We start from the raw sequence: 20,513 nt of genomic DNA, 5'->3' as shown, positions 1-20,513 counted from the left end.
TCCCATGGGACACTGGTTAGCAAGGTTAGATATCATGGAATACAGGGAGGACGATCAATTTGGATACAGAACTGGCTCAAAGGGATGGTGGTGAAGGGTTGTTTTTCAGACTGGTAGCCTGTGACCACCAGGATTGGTGCTGGGTCCACTTCTTTTCTTCATCTATATAAATGATTTGGATGTGAGCAAAAGAAGTATAGTTAGTAAGTTTGCAGATGACACCAAAACTGGAGGTATAGTGGACAGCGAAGAAGGTTACCTCAGATTACAACGGGATCTTGATCAGTTGGGCCAATGGGCTGAGAAGTGGCAGATGGAATTTAATTCAGATAAATGCGAGGTGCTGCATTTTGGGAACGCACACCTTAGCAGGACTTTTACATTAATGTTAAGGTCCTAGAGACTGTTGCTGAACAAAGAGACCTTGGAGTGCAGGTTCACAGCTCCTTGAAAGTGGAGTCGCAGTTAGATAGGATAGTGAAGAAGGCATTTGGAATGCTTTTCTTCATTGGTCAGAGTGTGGAGTGCAGGAGTTGGGAGATCATGTTGCGGCTGTACAGGACATTGGTTAGGCTACTGTTGGAATATTGCGTGCAATTCTGGTCTTCTTCCTATCGGAAAAATGTTGTGAAACTTGAGAGGGTTCAGAAAAGATTTACAAGGATGTTGTCAGAGTTGGAGGATTTGAATTATCAGGAATGGCTGAATAGGCTGGGGCTGTTTTCCCAGGAGCGTTGGAGGCTGAGGGGTGATTTTGTAGAGGTTTATAAAATCATGAGGGGCAAGAATAGGATAAATAGATAATGTCTGTTCCCTGGGATGGGGAGGGACATAGGTTTTGGGTGAGAGGGGAAAGATATAAATGAGACCAGACAGGAAATGACATCACTGACTCAAGGAAACCTAAAAGCAAATAAAAAGTGGGCCATACATCAGTGCTTCATGGGAAGCTCACTGGTGATGATACCTAGTATGATGTTGAAGCGTCTGAAAATGAACGTTCCAGCAGAGTGGGCAAACTTAAATCCAGAAAGAATAGTCATTTGTGAGATTGAAAGATAGTTATTGGGTGGGTGGGGTAGAGAAATGAGGAAGCTGTTGAAATCCGCATTTATCCCGTGTGGTTGCAGGCTTCCAAGGAGGAATATAAGGCGTTTCTCCTCCAGGCTTATGGTGGTAATAGTTTGGCAGTGGAGGCGGCCCAGGAACCTGCGTACCCTTGACTGAGTGGGAGGGGGAGTTGAAGTGTTCAGCCACTAGGTGGTGGCATTGGTGGGTGCGGGTGTCCCAGAAATTCCAACACCAATCTCTTGATTCTGATCTTGAGCATCTGAAGTCCTAACTTTCTCCTGGTCCATAACAACCATCTGAGTGGCTGTAATCTCCAAAAGGTGTATAGATATACAGCACAGAAACAGACCCTTTGGTCCAAAGTATAGCAATGTTGGCCTACATGGAGCTGAGTTTGAGGCAAAAGTATCCTGATACCCTGCCCTTTGGAGCCAGCAGCTTCAGTCAGGAGATAGACAAAGATGTTTTTAATGAGAATTAATTTCCAACATCTAAATGAGTTCAAAAAGAAAAAAAAAATTAGGTGCTATTCACTAAAGTGCCGTGTAGATGATGTGGATAGATCTTTCTGCACTGTTCTACCTGTTGCAATTGATAGCTGAAGAAGATCAGAAACTCTGGCTATTACTTGATGTTTATGCTTTCTTTTTATTCTTCATTTCCTTCTGTATTGCAGATGGTGTGCTGAAGGTGGAAATCTGATTTGTTGTGATTTTTGTCACAATGCATTTTGCAAAAGCTGCATCTTGCGAAACTTGGGCAGGAAAGAACTATCCAATATTATGGATGAAAACAAAAAGTGGTACTGCTATGTATGTAACCCAGAGCCTTTATTGGATTTGGTGACTGCTTGTGACAGTGTATTTGAGTGTCTCGATCAGCTGTGGCAACAAAACAGAAAAAGGAGAGACTTTGATAAATTTAAATTGGACAGTGATAAATGCAAGTCTCCAGGTCCTCATGACAGTGACAAGTCTATGGATCATGAGTATAAAAATACTCGGAGAATTTCCAGTAAAGGTTGTAACGGTCAAGAAAAGGATGAAGACACGTTAACAACCCTTCCTCCAGGTTCTGGAAGCATTTTATATTCTTATAAGGCACTGAAAGTGCCAAAAGAAATTCTGAAGAAGGCTCGCAAGTTAATAGATACAACAGCTAACTTGAATATGAGTTTTGTTAATTTCTTAAAACAGAAAGATTTGAATGAATCTGAGCCTAATGTAAGCATGAGACAATTGAAAGCTTTTAAGTCTGTGCTTGGAGATCTAAAGAAAGTTCATCTTGCATTGGAAGAAGTTGTAGATAAAGAGATTCAGGACTTGGAAAAGGAAAAGAGTAAGAAGCATGCTGAATCATTGCAAGATTGTGTTAAGAAATTTGAGGTATTGGATTCCACTAACAAGGAGAACGATTTATTACCTGATCGGACAATTGCAGAAAACTCAGTTTCAGCTGAAGATGAATCTGATCAGATGGAAGTATCAGTAGCGCCAAGTGAACCAGACAAGATTACTGAAGACCAACAAATGTCAGTAGAACAAATAAGTCCACTAGTACTGGATTCAAGAATGCCTAGAATTGAAACTGATTGTATATCAAATGAAGATCTGTTGGTCAAAAACGAAGTTGTTGCTAATACTGAAAATACAGGTCTTGTATTAGAATCCGAGATGGGTGAAGCAACATTGCTTAACAGTTTAGATGAAGCTTTAGATATGGGTTCTGTTGCTTCATTAACTGAAGGTTTGTTTGGGGCAACTGTCTCGTTGCTACCAGATCTGGATGCTATGGATAATTCTGCTAGTAATAGCACACTGTTAGATACTACATCAGCTAAAGCACCTGCTGAAAATCAGAATTCTGAAAAATCCTCAGAGATCGACTCTGATTCCAGTGTGAAATCTTCAGCTAAGTGTGAATCTTTAAGTAAGTTGACCCCAGCTTCACTTAAGAGAGCTAAAAAAAGTGCAAAAGATGCAGGCAAGAAAAAAATATTTAAGGATAGACAAGGTACTGCAACAATAGATGATGCTGAAGGTTTTGCTGAGATGGAGGATAATGGGAGGGACACTACTGAGGCAGAGGATGAAGAAGTTGCTGAGGCAGTAGCTAATGGGAGTGATGCTGCTGAGGTAGTGGATAATAACGATGGAAACAAAGGGCATGTGGTGGAGAGTGATGCAGGCAGTGCTGGCGACAACGATGGAAATGAAGCTGATGGCGATGACACTGGATATGGAGTGGATAGTCATGACGATGTAGAAGATGGAGAAAGAATCAGTGCTGCAGAAGATTCCATTAAAGACAAAAAAGTCAGGAAAAAAATTCAAAGCGGAAATTTAAAAATTTCAAAAAAGAGAAAGAAAAAATCAGATGAAGTAATTGAAGATGATCTTGAAAATGATCCTGTCAATGATACTTCAGTTCTATCAGAAGATGCTGATACCAGGCGATCACCTCGCATTAAAACTACACCCTTGAGGCGTCCTGGTGGAGCAGGAATTGTGAACTCCAGATCTGAAGAAGACACTGATAGTACTGGTGGTGATAAAAAGCGTAGAAGATTGAAAAGGGAAGCTAAAGGTAAAGACAAAGTTGACTCTTCAGGGAAAGTAAAATCAAAAACGGTCAGCAAAAGTCTCAAGTGCGAGATGCAAGAATCTGATCCTAATAAGTCAGATACACCACATCAAGCTAGTGTGCAAACTACCTCTGACTCAGATGAAATCCCTGAGGTATTGAAAAAGGCTGCAGTGAAGTGTGAGAGTTCCTCAGATGTGGATAACAAAGATAGTGATTCATCCCAAAGAATTATTAAAAGGACTAGTTTGTTTGGCTTGAGAAAACGAATGCCACAGTCTAGTAGTCTTAAACGGAAAAGGAAATGCTCATCCTCAAGCTCAGATTTTGGTGGAAAAGAGAAAAAAAGATCCAGTAAAAGGATAAGTGTTGCGAACAAAAAAAGACAGCATCGTTCAGACTCTTCCAACTATGATTCTGACCTAGAAAAAGAAATAAAGAACTTGAGTAAAATTGGTGCTGTTAAAAAATCAGCTTCAAAGAAAACAAAAAGACAGATAACCAAGGATGATAGGGATGATTCATCAAAAGATGAGAAAGTTCCCACAAATGCTGCTCCAGAAAAAGCAAAATTGAAACGAAAGAAACGAGCCGTGGAGAAAAAGCAAAGCTCTTCATCATCGTCAGATGATGAAGAAGAAACTGAACAAGGGGACAAGCAGGACATGCCTGGAGAACATAGCAGTGATGAACAAAAGATACAGCCTATCATGGAAAACATTGTTCTCGCTACAGGATCGGGTTTTTGCCAGTCATCAGGTATTTGTGATTCTATTCATGTGATTTTCTTTTCATTCGTCATTTTTCAACGCATCACATATTTTCATAGATTTGTAAATTCCTATAATGTGGAAGCAGACTGTTCAACCATTGACCCACCAAAGAGCATCCCACCCAGTCCCACCCCCTACCCTATCCCAGTAACCCTGCATTTCCTATGGCTAATCCACTTAATCTGAACAACATTGAATTGTGGAAGGAAACCAGAGCAAACATATGGAGAATGTGCAAACTGCACACAGTCGCCCAAGGGTGATCCCTGATGCTTGAGATGGCAGTGCTAACCACAAAATGACTCTGTTGTCTACTTTGATATTGACTTTTTCAAATAACCTTATCCATAAACAAATCATGTCTTTTCTGATCTCTTATTGATGTTGCCTTACTAGGATAACCCAATCAGAACAGTTAACCTCAATTGCATTACAGTATTGACCTAATGTTTTCGATGCTATTGCAGTTGCTGTCAGCTGAAGATGGAAATATGCTACACCAGGCATTTATTAATGCATGTATTTGTTCACATTAGCTGAAACATTTGATGATTTATTGCACATATAAATGAAAATAATGCCTTTTGAACGTCCTCTTGGCTAACTTGTCTTTGAAAATATTTAATCCCTGGTTATGGACTACTGTCACATGAAACCAGTGTTGTCATTGTGCATTAACAAAACTGCTGAACTTTGGCATATTCTAGAATTAAGATTTCTCTCAGAATCTCAGAATTATGAGGGTGCAGGAGGCCATACAGCCCTTTGTTTGCAGCAGCTCTCTGGATGAATAGTTCAGAATTCTATTTCCTGGCTTCTGTATGTAACTTTAAATGTTCTTCTGAGAACTGATTTCTTTTTGAATGCTTTGATTGTACCTGCCTTCAGCACCCTCTTAGGCAATGCATTCCAGACCTTAACCAGCTGCTATGCAACATGAAGAAAAACTTCCTTTGTTTGCATGTTACTTTTAACTTTGTGTGCACTTGTTCTAAATGTTTTCACAAGTAGAAGTTTTATTTGGCTTTATTTGTGATGGTATCATCTCACTTCATTGCATGGAGTATCATTGTACTGACTTGACAGTAGCTCTAATTTTAAAACTATGTATGGTGGAGACTGAATTGTTCTGCTGCACCTGTGGGGATGGGGTGGGGAGGGTGGGCGGGTGAGGAGTATGTATAATATATGTAAAGTATCAGGTTACTTTGGAAGTACTAGCTTTCAGAGCGCTGCTCCTTCATTAGGTAGCTGTCCGATAGCTAGTACGTTCACAAAAACATGTTGGATGATCAACCTGTACAAGATGATCAGAGGATTAGATAGGGTAGACAGAAAAATACTTTTTCCTAGGATGATGACGAGAGAGCATAACTACAAATTGAGGGGTGATAGATTTAAGACAGATGTCAGAGGCAAGTACTTTACGCAGAGTTTGGTGAGGGCGTGGAGTGCCCTACCTGCTAAAGTAGTCGACTCAGCCGCATTAGGGAGATTTAAACAATCCTTAGACAAGCACATGGATGATTTTGGGATAGTGTAGGGGGACGAGCTGATAGTTCACAGATCGGCGCAACATCGAGGACAAAGGGCCTGTTCTGCGCTGTATTGTTCTATGTTCTTAAATTACATGGTATTGTGTGATATTTAACTTTGTCCATCCCAGTCTAACACTGGCACCTCCCTATTTTATTTTTTATATATATTATATGTATATGCTGAGATACTGTAGCATTTTCTGTGTTTGTTTCAGATTTCCAGCATACTCAATATTTTGCTTTTATTGTGGCTTTGTAGTATGCCAACAAGAATTGTGACCTTAGAGTAATGGTTTTACCGGTTCATTTTTTAAAAAATTAGCAATTTGCAGAAAACAGAATTAGCCTATCCTAATGGTTGCCACAGGTTGGTAAATATATATTAAATTATGTCACATTTCTAAAATAGGGACTGAAATTGGATGCTCCACGCTAACTGAGATCTGAGCAAGGTATTGTACAAGGGTAGATTAGCATGCTTTGCCTTTTAGTCAATTGACTTATCAATCCTGTTGCTTTAGCCATTACTCCACAGGCACGCTTGTAAATCTTGAGAGAAATAACACTAGAATGACCAAATCTCTCCCACTTTCTTAAACCATTTTTGCTTTTTATCATTTAACCTGTTTTTCTAATCGACCTGTTCAGAGGCATTATTATACACCTGTGAAGTGCCTAGGACTTCAACCCAGGCTTCCCTGGTCCAGGGGCAGGGACACCACCACTGCTCCACAAGGTGACCCTATGCTTTATTGCTTTAGAGCATTTATTCTGTCCGCACATACAATGTAGCACCGCCTACATATTCAGCATAATTTGCTGGTCAAATGCAGTCACCCAGCACATCACAGTCGACTTGAAGTTAGTAACATCATCTAGAGTCTTTGGAACTCCTTACTGCAGAGTGCAATAGGGGAGAGTCCTTAAGTATATTTTGAGGCTGAGGTAGATTCTTGGATCAGTTGGGGAATCAAGGGTTACATGGAAAGGGCCAGAAAGTGGATGTAAGGAATGTCAGATCAGTCATGATCCTATTTGAATGGCAGAACAGGCTCAAGTAGCCGAAAAGCTTACTCCTGTTACTGTTTTCTACAGTCTTGTGGAATGATTCCAAGATTTGTATCTAGATCACTATTAACAACAACAGTAATGAAGAATAATGGTCTCAACCTGAATTCCTGATAGATGTCTCAAGATTGTTTGTTTAGTTTCCAAACATTACTAGAGATACCTGCAACAAATACTTCCTTGTACTTTCTGGCTAATTTTCAGTTCAGTTCAATATAATTGCCACTAATATCACTGACTCCTGTTTTACAAAGAAGCCTTTCATATATTAGCTTGTCAAAACCCTTTTAAAAGGCTTCCCTCATTCCACACTTTTGCAAAGTAGTGCCCGTTGATTATGTAAAGTATAACTTTTATCAGTATGTATTTTAAAAGAAAGCTTGAATTTTTATTCATCACTCAGTAGCATTAGCCAACTAACTTGTTAAACTCGTTCCATTAATTATTGGTTTCAACATCTGTTTGGGTTGCAGTCCCTTTGTCTAGAACTTCTCCAACTGTTGTGCCAATGTCATTTTTTTCAATATAGTATGTGCCCAGCACAATGTCAGTATAGTCTCTTGATGAGACATTAACACTGAGTTATTACACAAGTAAATTTTCTGTTCAATGTAATATTTTTACATTGGAGAAGCTTTTTGGTTTTACTGTTGAAGTTACATTAAGCTCTAATTTCAGTGGCTAACTAATTAATAAAACTTATTTCATTTACCAATTGCTGAAGGGAAGAAATGCACCTTTGAAACTTTTTGTCTTGATGCATTGAAGCAAAACATGACTAAGTTTCAAAGAGAACAGTGGTGTATACTGAATGAGAAGAGGATGCAGATTGGCTGGCAAGTGGATCTTGGTAGGGAAGTTGCCATTTGACAAAATGCTGAAAACTGCAGGTTCTTCCATATAATCTTGGAAATAACTGAACTTGCATTAAAATTTGAATTGAAAGGTTTTATGGGTACCCAACTAGGTTTTGTTTTGAATTTGCATAGCCAGCGCAGGCTCCACTCCTTGCTCAACAATGCTGTTGAGTTATGTTGCCCAATTCATAAGTGGAACAGGCTTGGTGCCTCACCTGACATTCTGGGTTGCTTCGCAACAAGATGAAGGGCCACAAAATAGCTTGGATTAGTGATTAAGTTCTCCGTTCTGATATTCTAATCCTAGAAAAAGAAAATTAGGAAATAGAAATGTGAGAAGTTGAGGCATTTAGGTTAATTTTAAGATTGGACAGTAATTTTCAACCTGTCTTCATTTACCAACGAAGACAAAATTTTGCAGATGCTGGAATCTGAACTTGGAAATCTAACTCATTAGTTAGCAGACCATCATTGTGGAGGGGTGGGCAGAATGCAATATTTTAGTTGAACGTACTTGTACTGTAACTGGAATAAAACTTAAGCCTGTTATACCTAAAAGAAAAATGCAGTTGGAGGTAGGAGAAGGAAAGGGACAAAAAAATCTATGAATGGTAGAGAATAGAATTCCAAAAAAGTTGATAGATTGTCACCATATAATAGAGATCGCTCTGTTTTTAAATTCATGAATATTCTGAAAATATGGGAACTCTCAACTAAAATGTAGTCTTTATCATTACAGGTGATGAAGCGGAGGGAAATTCAAAAAATATTCCCCCATGTGCCAGTGATGACTATGACGATGACCCTGAGAATAGGTAATAAATTCCACAGTGCGGACTTTACACAGACTTATTTATCAGAAAAGCATTTTGTGTAGTCACAAACATTTCTTTAAATAATTCAACCTGTTGGTGCTAACATTTGCTGCTTTATTAAAATATGATGAGTCTTTTTCTGTTTGTAAAAGATTTTTAAACAATTTGAAACATTTTCATGTTTACAATTTATGCAGTAAATATGATTTTATGAAATTACCTGGTCCTCAGCATTTTTTTCTTGAAACTATTAATGATTCAAAATATTATGCAAATTTTGAATCTACCAAATTAAAGATGTCAAATTTTAGTTAGTTCATGTTTATTCATAATGTCATTACGTTCTCTGGAAGTGCTTAGTTCAATATGTAAGCAGAAGACAAGATAGTTTTGCGTTTAGTTTGTACATGATGTTTTTTGGCTTATGATTAGAAGCTCTTCCAGTGCAGAAGCTAATTGTTTGTAGAATTGTCCACCTTCGACTGGAAAAGAGGTTCTTGATCAGTTTCCCTTGTGGAAACTGTGTGGAATAATGTAGAGGATGAAAGAGAATTGAACATTAACATCTTGTCAGATGACCTCGATTTTAAAATTAAACATTGGAATATATATTTAAAATGTTGGATTATCATTGCAACTTCTCATTGAAACTTAACAACATTTTTAAAAGGGTGAGACAGAATGGGTGCAGAAATTATGCTTCCTCAGTCAGAAAATGTGTAAAACCAATGGATTCAGTCTCAGAATAAGGAGCACACCTCTTGAGTCTGAAATGAGGAACTTCTTCACTCAGGGTTGGAAGTTTTTAGAAATCTCTGCTAGAAGGCTGTAAAAGATCAGTCATTATGTTCTAGACAAATGTTAGATTTCCATGTACTAATGGCATTGACAGATATGGGGAAACTGGAGAAATGTCACTGAAATAGATGGTTATCCATGGCGTGGAATGGTATGCTGGGCTTGGGGCTGAATGAATTGTTTCTGCTCCTATGTTCCTATATTCCGAAATTGCCTTGATGGAAAATCGTGCCGTAATGTGGTAGCCCATTTTAGGGAAAGGCCTGGATCTCATTGTAATTTTTTTAAAACTACATTTCCAATGCCTGAAATATATATTGTCCTAGGACCATAATTTTAGAAAAGTTTATGGAATAAGAAACCCACAAATAAAAATATATGGTAGGGGGTATCTTAACTTGTGAAACATATTAAAATTATTTCAAAAAAGGGGTTGAGTTTGTTGTATTTTCTGATTTTGACATGGGTTTTGAGTTAGTTCGTACCCTCTGGTACATTCTGATATCTCATTCAGATTTTTGGGTAGAATTGAACTTGTCTATTGAAGGGATGTGCGAAGTGATTACTTTGCAGTTGTGCTGTCTTGTACGTTGGCCAGAGGAGGAGGAGGAAGCACTTTAGTTTTAAGGCTTGTCTTGTCATTGATTTTGAAATTGCTATACAGAATTACTGAATAGGGGATAGTCAGAAAATCAGAATTCTTATGAATGGCCAGCATGCCATCATGCATTGCTATGTCCTTTGCTTATCCTATTATCCTGTTCCCATAAACCTCAGTAAATTTGTGTGGTTAGCTTATTGACATTTGTATGTGTTGCTTCAGTGGTGGCTGAGGGTCTGTTTTCATATGCTTTTCCACCTATATGCTTTGACCAAGTTGGGCAGGTAAATAAATCACTTTTTTTTTCACTCCTGAAGTTGCTTAGAACATTTTGAATTTTTAAAAGGATGACATTTCTCAGTTTTCTATTGACTTGTCCATGTGTAAAACTATATGAAGAAATAAGACTGACAGATCTTTTAAGATGACAAAAAAAAAGTGCACTTTTTTTTGTAAACTTGGTTAAGTTTCAGTCGTGTTATAGTTGACAGTTATCACACTGGCAGAAATCCATGTTATTGAAGGGCTTTTGATCTCCGTGTCAAAACTTCTAAGAATCCATTCAATTAAATGGAATTTTCAGCATTTTTTTCATTATGGGCCTTAAGTTTCCTTCATATTTGGCAGTTTCTGCACACACGGTGGCTATTGAGTATTGTTCATGGGTATTTTCCAGACAGCTCAAACAATAGCAAATGTGAAATTCTGCAGGAAATCCAGCCAGAGATGTCTATTATAACCCAGTTGGGAGGCTTTATTGAAAATTAGCATCTCTTCTAGACCACATGACATCTGGGGCTATTTTAAAATAGTGTCGTAGCTCATTTAAGGTTTTACTACAATCATGGTCCCTGATGTTAAAAACTCTTTGTCTTCAAAATTCCAAGTTCATATATTACAACTTCATGTCTTTTATATTGATCATTATGCCTAGGCTTTGCAGGTTCTTTGACTTGAATATCAAAAAGAAACCTACTTCTGGAGCTTTTTGCATTTCATCCATCCAGACAAAAGGCCAAACCGTCACAACATATACTGGCGATGACAAGGGTGCTGCATTGGTTGGCATTTGGATTCTGACTGAGGCATTTCATGTGGAAAGTAACAAGCTCATCAACTCTGGGTTTCCTGATAATTACATTAAAACCCAATTTAAATAATCAGTCAAGCAGTCAGTAAAAGAATGTATTACTGTCTAGAAAGCAACATAATTTCATTGGCAGTTCTTTGCAAAGAAAAAGAGAAAATAGTCAAGTCTTGTGCCTTTCTTGAATTAGCTCAGACCTTGATAAACTAGCAGTTCCTGTTTCTTTCTCCATGGCAAATGGCCAGTTCGAGTCACCTTGTTATCCAATTAAGTGTTTGCCTGTAGTAAAAATTATGATAATGTGAATTTGGCATTCTTAGGTTTGTCTTGAGTGCAAGGTAAAACGCTTTCGCAACAAATTCTCTTTGCATCATATTCGTGATTTATCACTTTTTTTCGGGGGGCGGGGGGTCTGATGTAGGACAGGTGTGCAGACAGGAATTTATTGTAACAGCTATGGTTAGCATTAAGGGATTTGGTGTTGGCACACCGTGGCAGAAATTTCGTCACCATTGTTTCAGACGCAAAGTGACTCTGTCCTAGTGATTATGATGCACTACCCAGTTGGAGGTGTCAGATCCTACCATGGCAGATTGTGAAATTAAATTTTTACAAATTGGCTAATTTTGTTCATGAGTAGGATTAGAATATATTCAGGATGTATCCTCACCACTACCCACAATGTTGTATGAGACATTGATGGAACAGCTGCCACCATCATTTTCCTGGTAGGCATCTACAGGCCTTGCTTCGTTAGTGTGATAGAGGATGACTATTTGATCTGAAGAGAAAGGTCTCTTGTCTGAAACAAGATGTAGTTTATTGTATGATCACCACTAAGTACAAATTGCACTGATGTGATAGCCATTGTTATAGAGACTGAGAAAGACTCTGACTCGGTTGGTGGATCTTCAATTACTGTTCCAAAGGAATTCATAATCCAAAGTTGTTCTCCAAGTCCATGCAATGACATCATAGTGGGTGATGTTTAAGGTATTCTTTAACATTAATTCTCTTAAACCTTTTGCAGTTTTTATACAATTCTGCTGAAAAACTGCTTGTAATGATTGTGTTCATGCCCACCATTAATAAATTGAATACTTTTAAACGCATGCTTGTGGTTAAAAACACCGTTATCTAAATTCAGTAAGTCCAAAAAGAAAAGTTAAAAATCAGATTTATTTATTTTTAAAATGTTAAAAGCTACGTTAGGGTGGCAGAATGGCTCAGTGGTTAGCACTGCTGCCTTGCAGTGCCAGGGATCTGGGTTTGACTCCAACCTTGGGTGATTGTCTGTGTGGAGTTTAGACATTTTTCCCCATATCTGTGTGGGTTTTCTGCAGGTGCTCCGGTTTCCTCCCACAATCCAATGATGTGCAAGCTGGGTGAATTTGCCATGCTAAATTGCCCATAGTGTTCATGGATGTGTAGGTTAGGTGTGTTGGTTAAGGGCAATTGTAGAGTAAATTAGATGGGGAATGGGTCGGTGTGGACTTGTTGGGCCAAATGGCCTGTTTCCACATTGTAGGATTCTATGATTAGAAATGGAATCCTGTGCTTTTGAACCGGTTTATCCAGAGACCAGTAGAATGTTGTTATCTGGAAAGATAGGCCTCATATGTAAATTGCGAAGCTCGTGATTACTAAGTGTACAACCACTTGCTTCTGAATAATCTCAAATAGTTTGTTGAAGTCTATCACAGAAACAGAGGTGTATAACATTTCATAATTTTTAACTGGTTTTAAATCTTGAAAGAATATGCCAGTTTAACCAGTATCTGTTTCCTTGTATGTTAAAGTATTAAGTACCTTAGTTAAGTATTAAATATTGTATTTTTGTTATTGGAAATCACAGTAATGAGAAAAAACTTTGGGTCATTCGTTTAAAACTAATTTTCTTTTTGTGGATGTAAATTTAAACCGTTATGGCAAAAGGATGGGTTTACCCAGATTTTGATGGACCTAGAAAGAGTTTAAATATTTTTAGATTTGAGAGGTAAACTACAATTTTATGACCAAATGGACTGATTAACATTTCTAATAAAGAATCACATTCAATCAACAGGTATTAATTATCTAATTTGTGGAGTCAAGCACAGCAAATCTTCAATAAAACTTAAACTAATTAATCGCTGAACTTTACAAAATATCTTTTGTAACTTTCAAATATCAAGCATATCAATATTTGAATGTTTTGCAATTGGGACTTTTCCAATGCATGTTAACACAGCACTATTGTAAGAGCATATGTTCCAGGAGTTCATAATGTTGATATTAAATTTTTAATTTTTTGTTGAGACAATTTTAATATCATGGAGTTTTTAAAATTTACGGCAGCTGTGGGGGATAAAAGGGATGGTTATTGTTTTTAAAAATGGCAGTTTTTTTCTGATATTGCAGATTGTATTAAAGCTCTGTCATTGTGTTATACTGGGTGCAGTGAATCTGCTGGAAGCTTTTGTTTATAAGGGAACTGGGAGAACATGAAAGCAGTAACTTTAATGTGTCTGTATGGGATCATGAATCCTGCTATGCATGGTTGAACAAATCCACATTTTAGAATATCACTCTAGAGATTTTCCAGTGTTCAGTTGAATTGCACCTGTCATAACATGAACCAATAACTATGTACAGTAAAATAGCAGTAAGCCAAATACAGGACACCTGTCCACAAATTTATCAATTGGAGGTTTGAGATAGCTAAGCAAGTCCCGACAGATGCAGTGTCGAAAATAAAACAAATAGAAGTGCTATGGTAAAAATGTGAAAAATACCTTAGTTTTCAATTTTATCACACCTTGCAATGACCTAACCATGTGTAGTTAAAGCCATTGAAAACTTTTTGAGGGTTAGCACTAGGAAGATTCAATCTTTTTCTGATTAACAAGCTGTTTTTAGATGAGCCCATCATATTATCCATGCAGTCAACTGTGTGCTCATGCTACAAAGCAAAGCCAGAGCATCTCTGGCATTGGTGACTTAAGTTATGGAAATGGGCAAGTGAGTGTGTAGTTTTTGGTCTGTTCGGGATATTCGGGTGATAACTTTCCTTGTCCGTTGAATCATTCTGTACATTTTCCTGATCAGTGCCCCTCAGATTGACAGTCATCAGTTCTTCTCATTGTGTGGTTAGTACTTTGACATTAAAGTGCTTTGACATTCGCCAAAGCAATGTGATGACTTGGACTGTTCAATCCCAAGAAATAGCAGCTTTTTGATACCATCCTTGTTATTACAGATATTAGCAATGACATGTGTCTATCTTTGTTTTCCACCATTATGCATTTCACCTTTAAACATTAGCGAACACTTTGGTAAAGTGGTAAAGCAGTCTAGTTTCATTTGCATTAACGATGTCTTGGTTCATACATTTCTTTTCAGGGTTTGGACAAAAGCTTTTGCAGATATCACTGCAGGCTTGCCCCAAAATTTGCACTCTGGTGCAGTTGTACAACAGTGCAGTAGTTTACCTAATCTGGAATTACTGCTCTGGAACTGTCTTTTTATGGGTATTCTTTTATTGGATTTCCTTCTGGCAGGGATGGCAATAACTTTGCCAAAACTGGGATTTAGGGTTATTTGAATTTGACTGTGATTTTATGTAAATTAAAGCTTTTGTTTAAACCTTCAACAGTGTTTGTAATAAATTAAAAATCTTCCAGAGCATTCACAACCGAACTTTCATTAATGTTTCTACGTGGACATGGTAGTTCAGTAGCAGCACTTTCTTGCTAAGTTGAATTTGGAAAATAAAGCACAAGTCATTTCCTCCTCCTCTTGTATACACTTTAATTTACTGTGTCACAGACTCTGCAGATTTCAAGATCATGAATATCTGATGTAAGAATGTTATCACTTTCCCTGGATAAACTTAAACCAGATACCAAGAAAAGGACCAGGTATAGGTTGATCAGCCTATTGTGCCTGCTCCACCCATAACCTCAAATCCCTGAGTATCCCATATATCCTTCCAACCCCTTGCCTAACAAGAATCCATCTACCTCTGCTTTAAATTATTCAAGGTTTCGGTTTCCACCATCATTTGAAGAAGAGAATTATAAAGACTCGACCTTTTTGAGAGAGAAGGTAACCCCTGGTTCTGGATTCTCCCATTTAAGAGACATAATCTCTTCATTTATCCTGTCATCCTCTGGATCTTTTATATGAGCTTTACTGTTAAACTCCAAACAGCATAGGAGTATCCAACCTCGGCCATCCTAACCACTCCAGTTGGAAATTATTTAACTTTGTGACGTTAACAACGTAATAAGAGAACCATTTTTATCAAACTTGAGTTAAGCTCTCATTTTAACATCTGTGAAAATAAAGGGTGTTTGTATCATATGCAGTTTGCAACTGATCGTGCACATGTTCAGATTTTCGGAGCCCTATACTTTATTTACTGTTCTAACTGATATGTAGGTAATGTCTTAAATTTGGGTCAAAAACACTTCTTCCTTTGCTATTTGAAGTGATAGTTGATTTGGTACCTGTGTAGCTCCTGAAATGTTCAGAATAGTTGTATTTGGCAGTTTTACTGTATTTGCAGGTTTTTCTCACAATTCAGCCTTTGTACAGCAGACTGTTGCAATTTTTGCACGCTGTTAAAGTGAACCTTGATTAGTTTCTTAAGAGTTTCAATTTTGTGATCTTGTATGTCTACTCTTAATGTTTTTGTACTGTCAATGATGAATCCCTGTTTTTCAGGCCCTACCATGTGACATAGGTTTATTATTGGTGCAGAATTTGTTTTTGATGAACGCAGTCTCAGATTTTGAAGAAAGTTATGATCTTCTGATGTTGCTGGCAATAAAAGGAGCACAGCATTGATCATGCATTTGGACTTCATGGTTGGCAATATTTTTATTTCTTCACGCGTAAAATTGTTAAGAGTCCCCGCAACTGAGCGTTTCTCCACAGTGCTCCAAAGCAATTAGATTGTTGAAAAGCACAGATGTTAAGTAAATGGTTGAAATCCAAAGCCAGTGCCTGTTGGTGAATAATCCCTCCTTTTTTATGACTGGAAGTATAATCTAAAATGATGAGCAATATTATGATTTTGGCTTTGTGTGTTAGCAGATTGGGCAACATTCATTCATCTTTCACTTCCCCTTCAACAGTGCAAGTATGTTATGTTTATATTACAGTCAAATCATATACAGAATTAACACAGGACTTTGTGGATGAACAGAATGCAGGAATTGGTGGCTTCACTATGAGTAAAATTGATCTGCTTTATTAATGGTCGATTTGGATGTATTTCAGTTAGTTGTTAACTCAGTCAAAAAGAACTTTCGTGGCAATATTTCAATCTGTTCTTATCTGAACTCTTAAAATAGTGTAGTGGCACAGGCTGCCTGTGTCTCAAAGGAAGGTTTCTCTGCATTTATTACAGCTTTTGTTGGAATAAGTTGGCAAAGCATTAGACTATACTGATAGCCACATGCAATAGAGCTGGATCACTACAGCCATATACAAATCTATTTAGATATTAATGCCAGCAAGACTAATTTGTTAGCAAATGGAAGCTAAAATTCTGATTTTTCTTTAGTTTTTGGCATCTTCCATCCCCCTCTAAACTAAAGATATTAAGATCAGATGCAGTGTCTCTACTTTATTAAAGAAAATTTGCAGTAGGATGAGAGAGAAGTGTAGATTAGATTACTTAGTGTGGAAACAGGCCCTTCGGCCCAACAAGTCCACACCGACCCGCCGAAGCACAACCCACCCATACCCCTACATTTACCTCTTACCTGACACTACGGGCAATTTAGTATGGCTAATTCACCTGACCCGCACATCTTTGGACTGTGGGAGGAAACCGGAGCACCCGGAGGAAACCCACGCAGACACTGGGACAACGTGCAAACTCCAAACAGTCAGCCGCCTGAGTTGGGAATTGAACCCAGGTCTCAGGCGCTGTGAGGCAGCAGTGCTAACCACCGTGCCGCCCAAAGTTTGTTTCTGCTTCCAGATTAGGATGTTTTACTCTGGTTTTGAAATGATGCTCAAATTTTGGTTCAGATTATTCAGCCTTGTGTTCATAGGACAAGCACCTCATCCCAGGGACCAATATCGTAAACTTTTGCTCTACTGCCTTCAATGCAAGTGTGCTTTTTTTAAATGTGAAGTACAAATCTTGCCCAGAGTATTTCAGATGTGATGTCACCAAGCTATTACAACAAGGTGGCAGAAGACTTTATTTTTCTACTCTAATTCCTTGCATGTACTGCCTTAATTGTTTGCTGCACCTGCACCTTTCAGCATTCCTTATTATGAGCCCGTCAAACTTCTTCAAACATCAGCATTTGGACTTTTCATATGAATCTTCTCTCTCCTTACCCCCACCCCCAGTTTACAGTCAAAGTTAAAGCCACTAAATTACACTGTAGTGATTCTTCCAAGGATTCTGACGGTGGCTAGGGAGGCTCTGACTCCCTAACTCTAGAAAACCTTTCTTGTAGTGACCTGAAGGAGTTTAATTAAATAAGTTTTATCATCATATATTGAGAAAATACTGGAGTCCATGATATGGAATGAAATGCCTGAGGACAGAGAATGAAGAATTGCTCAAATCACTCAACATAGTGTCATTGGCCATGGCTGAGGGACTACTGTTATAAGATTTAAGAAATAGAATCTCTTGTATGATTGGGGAAAAAAAATAAATAGCTGGCATATATGTTGATCAGGATTTAAAAGTGATAAAATTGTTTTCATTGAAGGTGTAAGTTGCAGAGAATCACAACTGAAAAAGAGTATTAAGAACAAATATTTTTAGTGGTTGCAATGCTGAATTCCCTGATACAAATTAGAACTGAAATAGTATTCTTAAATTCTTTTAAGTGTGTTAGTTAAAGGGTTTTGGGTTGAGCAAGAGGTTAGACTTAGCCTATGAGGAGAAACATTCCAACTTGCACTTGAGCTGAATGGCTTGCTGCTGTCCTATTAACATTTGATGACTCATTGGCAGCATGAGCTGTGATTGCCAAAGGCTCGTGCTTGAAAATAGATCATATTCACTTTTATTGATAACTGTATACTACTTCAGTTGATGTATCTATCTGCCAAGCCGTCACATGAATTTGGGCAACTTCTAAAAGGGAAATGTTTCCAAATGATCTTTTATAATAGGGACTGTATCTTGTTTATGGAGAGGTAGAAAGATCGGCAAACAAACATTTTGCTCTGCTCTTCCTGCTTGAACTTTGTTTTGAAATCATGAAATACAACAAAGGAAAGTAATTGTCAGCAGAAAAGAAGAATTCTTCCTAGAGCAACGTTTTCTCATCTAGAGTACGATGACATGTTAATTGTTAATGTTGTCCTTTCAGCATACACTTCACCTTTTACTATTACTTTTAGAGATGTATGTTTGAAAGATGCCTAAAAGTAATCCCAGGATTTTGTCTATGAAGATTTGATGTCTTCCTATGAAGATCATTGGAAGCTTCTGGATAGAACTGTAGAATTTAAATGCTGAATTACTAGATATTGAGATGTTTGGTTTCTAATGCAGCACCAGATTTTCAGAAGTTACGTTTGTAAGTTAACTATTGAAATAGAGCAGAATTGTTTCACAGTAACTATGGCATCGTCGGTGGGCTGACAAAAAGGCCAGCATTGACACATGAAAAATCTAGTCATCACCCCCTGATACCTTTAAGAACCAATCAAAACATCTCTTACTTGCTCTTTTAGGAAATATATATTGCTGAAAATGTACCACTTGTCATGCTTTTCAATTAACATTTTGAAGCAAGCTAATTTAAAATGCAAACGTTATTTCAGTTATCCTACTTTTAGTGTAGAGCTCAAAGATCTGGTTCTCTGAATTATCACATAGTAGAGCAAATGTTTTATTACAACTTTTGCAGAATTTATTGTGAGCCGTGATTTGGTTTCCCTTTTTCATTTATTTAGTGAAATGATATTGTTCATAATCTTTTGTCATGCCTTGAGCAGGCAACTTTATTGTGCTTGAGTGTTCCTGGCATTGTTTGAAATTGGATGAGCTAATTTGTAAATTAAATTAATGTTTGTATTTGTTAGACAAAATATATCAAATCTTATGTTTTTGTTATAAAATTTTTTTTAAAAATTTGTCTTGTGAAATTGTGGTTCCATTGTAACCACAGGGAGCTGCAGCGCACTTTTTATGATTTGGAATATTTGGAAGTTGTTTGATTTTTTTATTAATACTGCGTGAAATTAAAAATCAGTTGAAAATTGTCATTACAAATATTTAATGGAATGTGAGTTTTCCATGAGGTAGTTGTAAATTTGAATTGTATTTATAATATGATTGTCAAGTAATGCTGGTGAATTTATTTTGTTTTTGTGATACTTCAAATCATTTTGTATATGTTGTATTTCTAAGACTCGAATTACAACTTTTTTTTTGTTTCTAAATTATTGTTTTGAGAATGGATGGGCAGTGAACATTTTGAGCCTGACCTGAATCAATATTTTCTGCCAATGTGAGGTAACTGCATAAAATGGATTCAGTTTCAGCCTTTGATGTAAATGAGAATGCAAAACATTGGCATCAAATGAAATTGTTCCTATGCCCCTTCAGAATTCGTAGAAAGAAATGTTCTCTACTTCGTCTGAGTTAAAGTCTGTACATTTTGAAGTTATGTAGTTGAAAGGGGGAGGGAGCAACAATTCCATCATCTTGCACATTCGGCTTTTGTGAAATGAACTTGATGAAAGGAAACTGTTTAAGGAAAGCTACAATAAAGGATTTATACAGAGTCAGAGGCCTTTGAACACTCACTTGATGCACAGAATGAACCTGCAACCAACTGGTGGAAGATGTTTGGCTCAACTGACTGAACAGTGACAGCTAACGTTTGTTGCCCCAGTGTATGCCTTGGATTGGGTTCTGAACTGCTGATTAGTTGACTTGACGTGAAAGTTCAGTCTTCAGTCTGGTGGCCATCTCCGGATTCGGTGTGCTCCAAAAGACCAGAAGAACCTGCACATCACACTATTAATACACTGTAAGTATATAGAAAGTGTATGACAAAGGAAACTCAACTATTTATCTTCAGGTGAAAACTTGTGCTAAACAATCAAACCCATCTATGATTAAAGATATTGCATGCGATTGTTTCTTGGTTTAACTATTCTTGGCGCAGTAATCAGAATCAATTTCTGTGTTTCTCTGCAATGGATAGTCTTTGCAAATCTTAAATGTTTAGATATTAAATTTTAATTTCTTTACCTAATTTTGCTGAAGTAGCTGACAAATTCCTGTGTCACATTTAATCATATTAGCAACTAGTAACAAAAGTAGACTTTTTGAAAATGCTCAGTA

The 20,513-nt window shown here is 37.4% G+C and overlaps 1 protein-coding gene across 5 annotated transcripts in view; it reads left to right on the top strand.

Moving 5' to 3' along the window:
- Positions 1 to 20,513, top strand: part of atrx (ATRX chromatin remodeler) — a 230,120-nt gene that overhangs the window by 84,248 nt on the left and 125,359 nt on the right. For all 5 annotated transcript variants that reach the window (XM_060832473.1, XM_060832472.1, XM_060832474.1 and 2 more), the window contains 2 exons: positions 1,748 to 4,413; positions 8,630 to 8,705. In XM_060832473.1, coding sequence (XP_060688456.1) covers positions 1,748 to 4,413; positions 8,630 to 8,705 — 2,742 coding nt within the window. The remainder of the gene's footprint in view (positions 1 to 1,747; positions 4,414 to 8,629; positions 8,706 to 20,513) is intronic.

The sequence above is a fragment of the Hemiscyllium ocellatum genome, chromosome 11 (assembly GCF_020745735.1).
Source record: "Hemiscyllium ocellatum isolate sHemOce1 chromosome 11, sHemOce1.pat.X.cur, whole genome shotgun sequence".
NCBI lineage: Eukaryota > Metazoa > Chordata > Chondrichthyes > Orectolobiformes > Hemiscylliidae > Hemiscyllium > Hemiscyllium ocellatum.
Note: the sequence above shows the minus strand (reverse complement) of the source record. Positions and strands in the feature narration are given on the sequence as shown.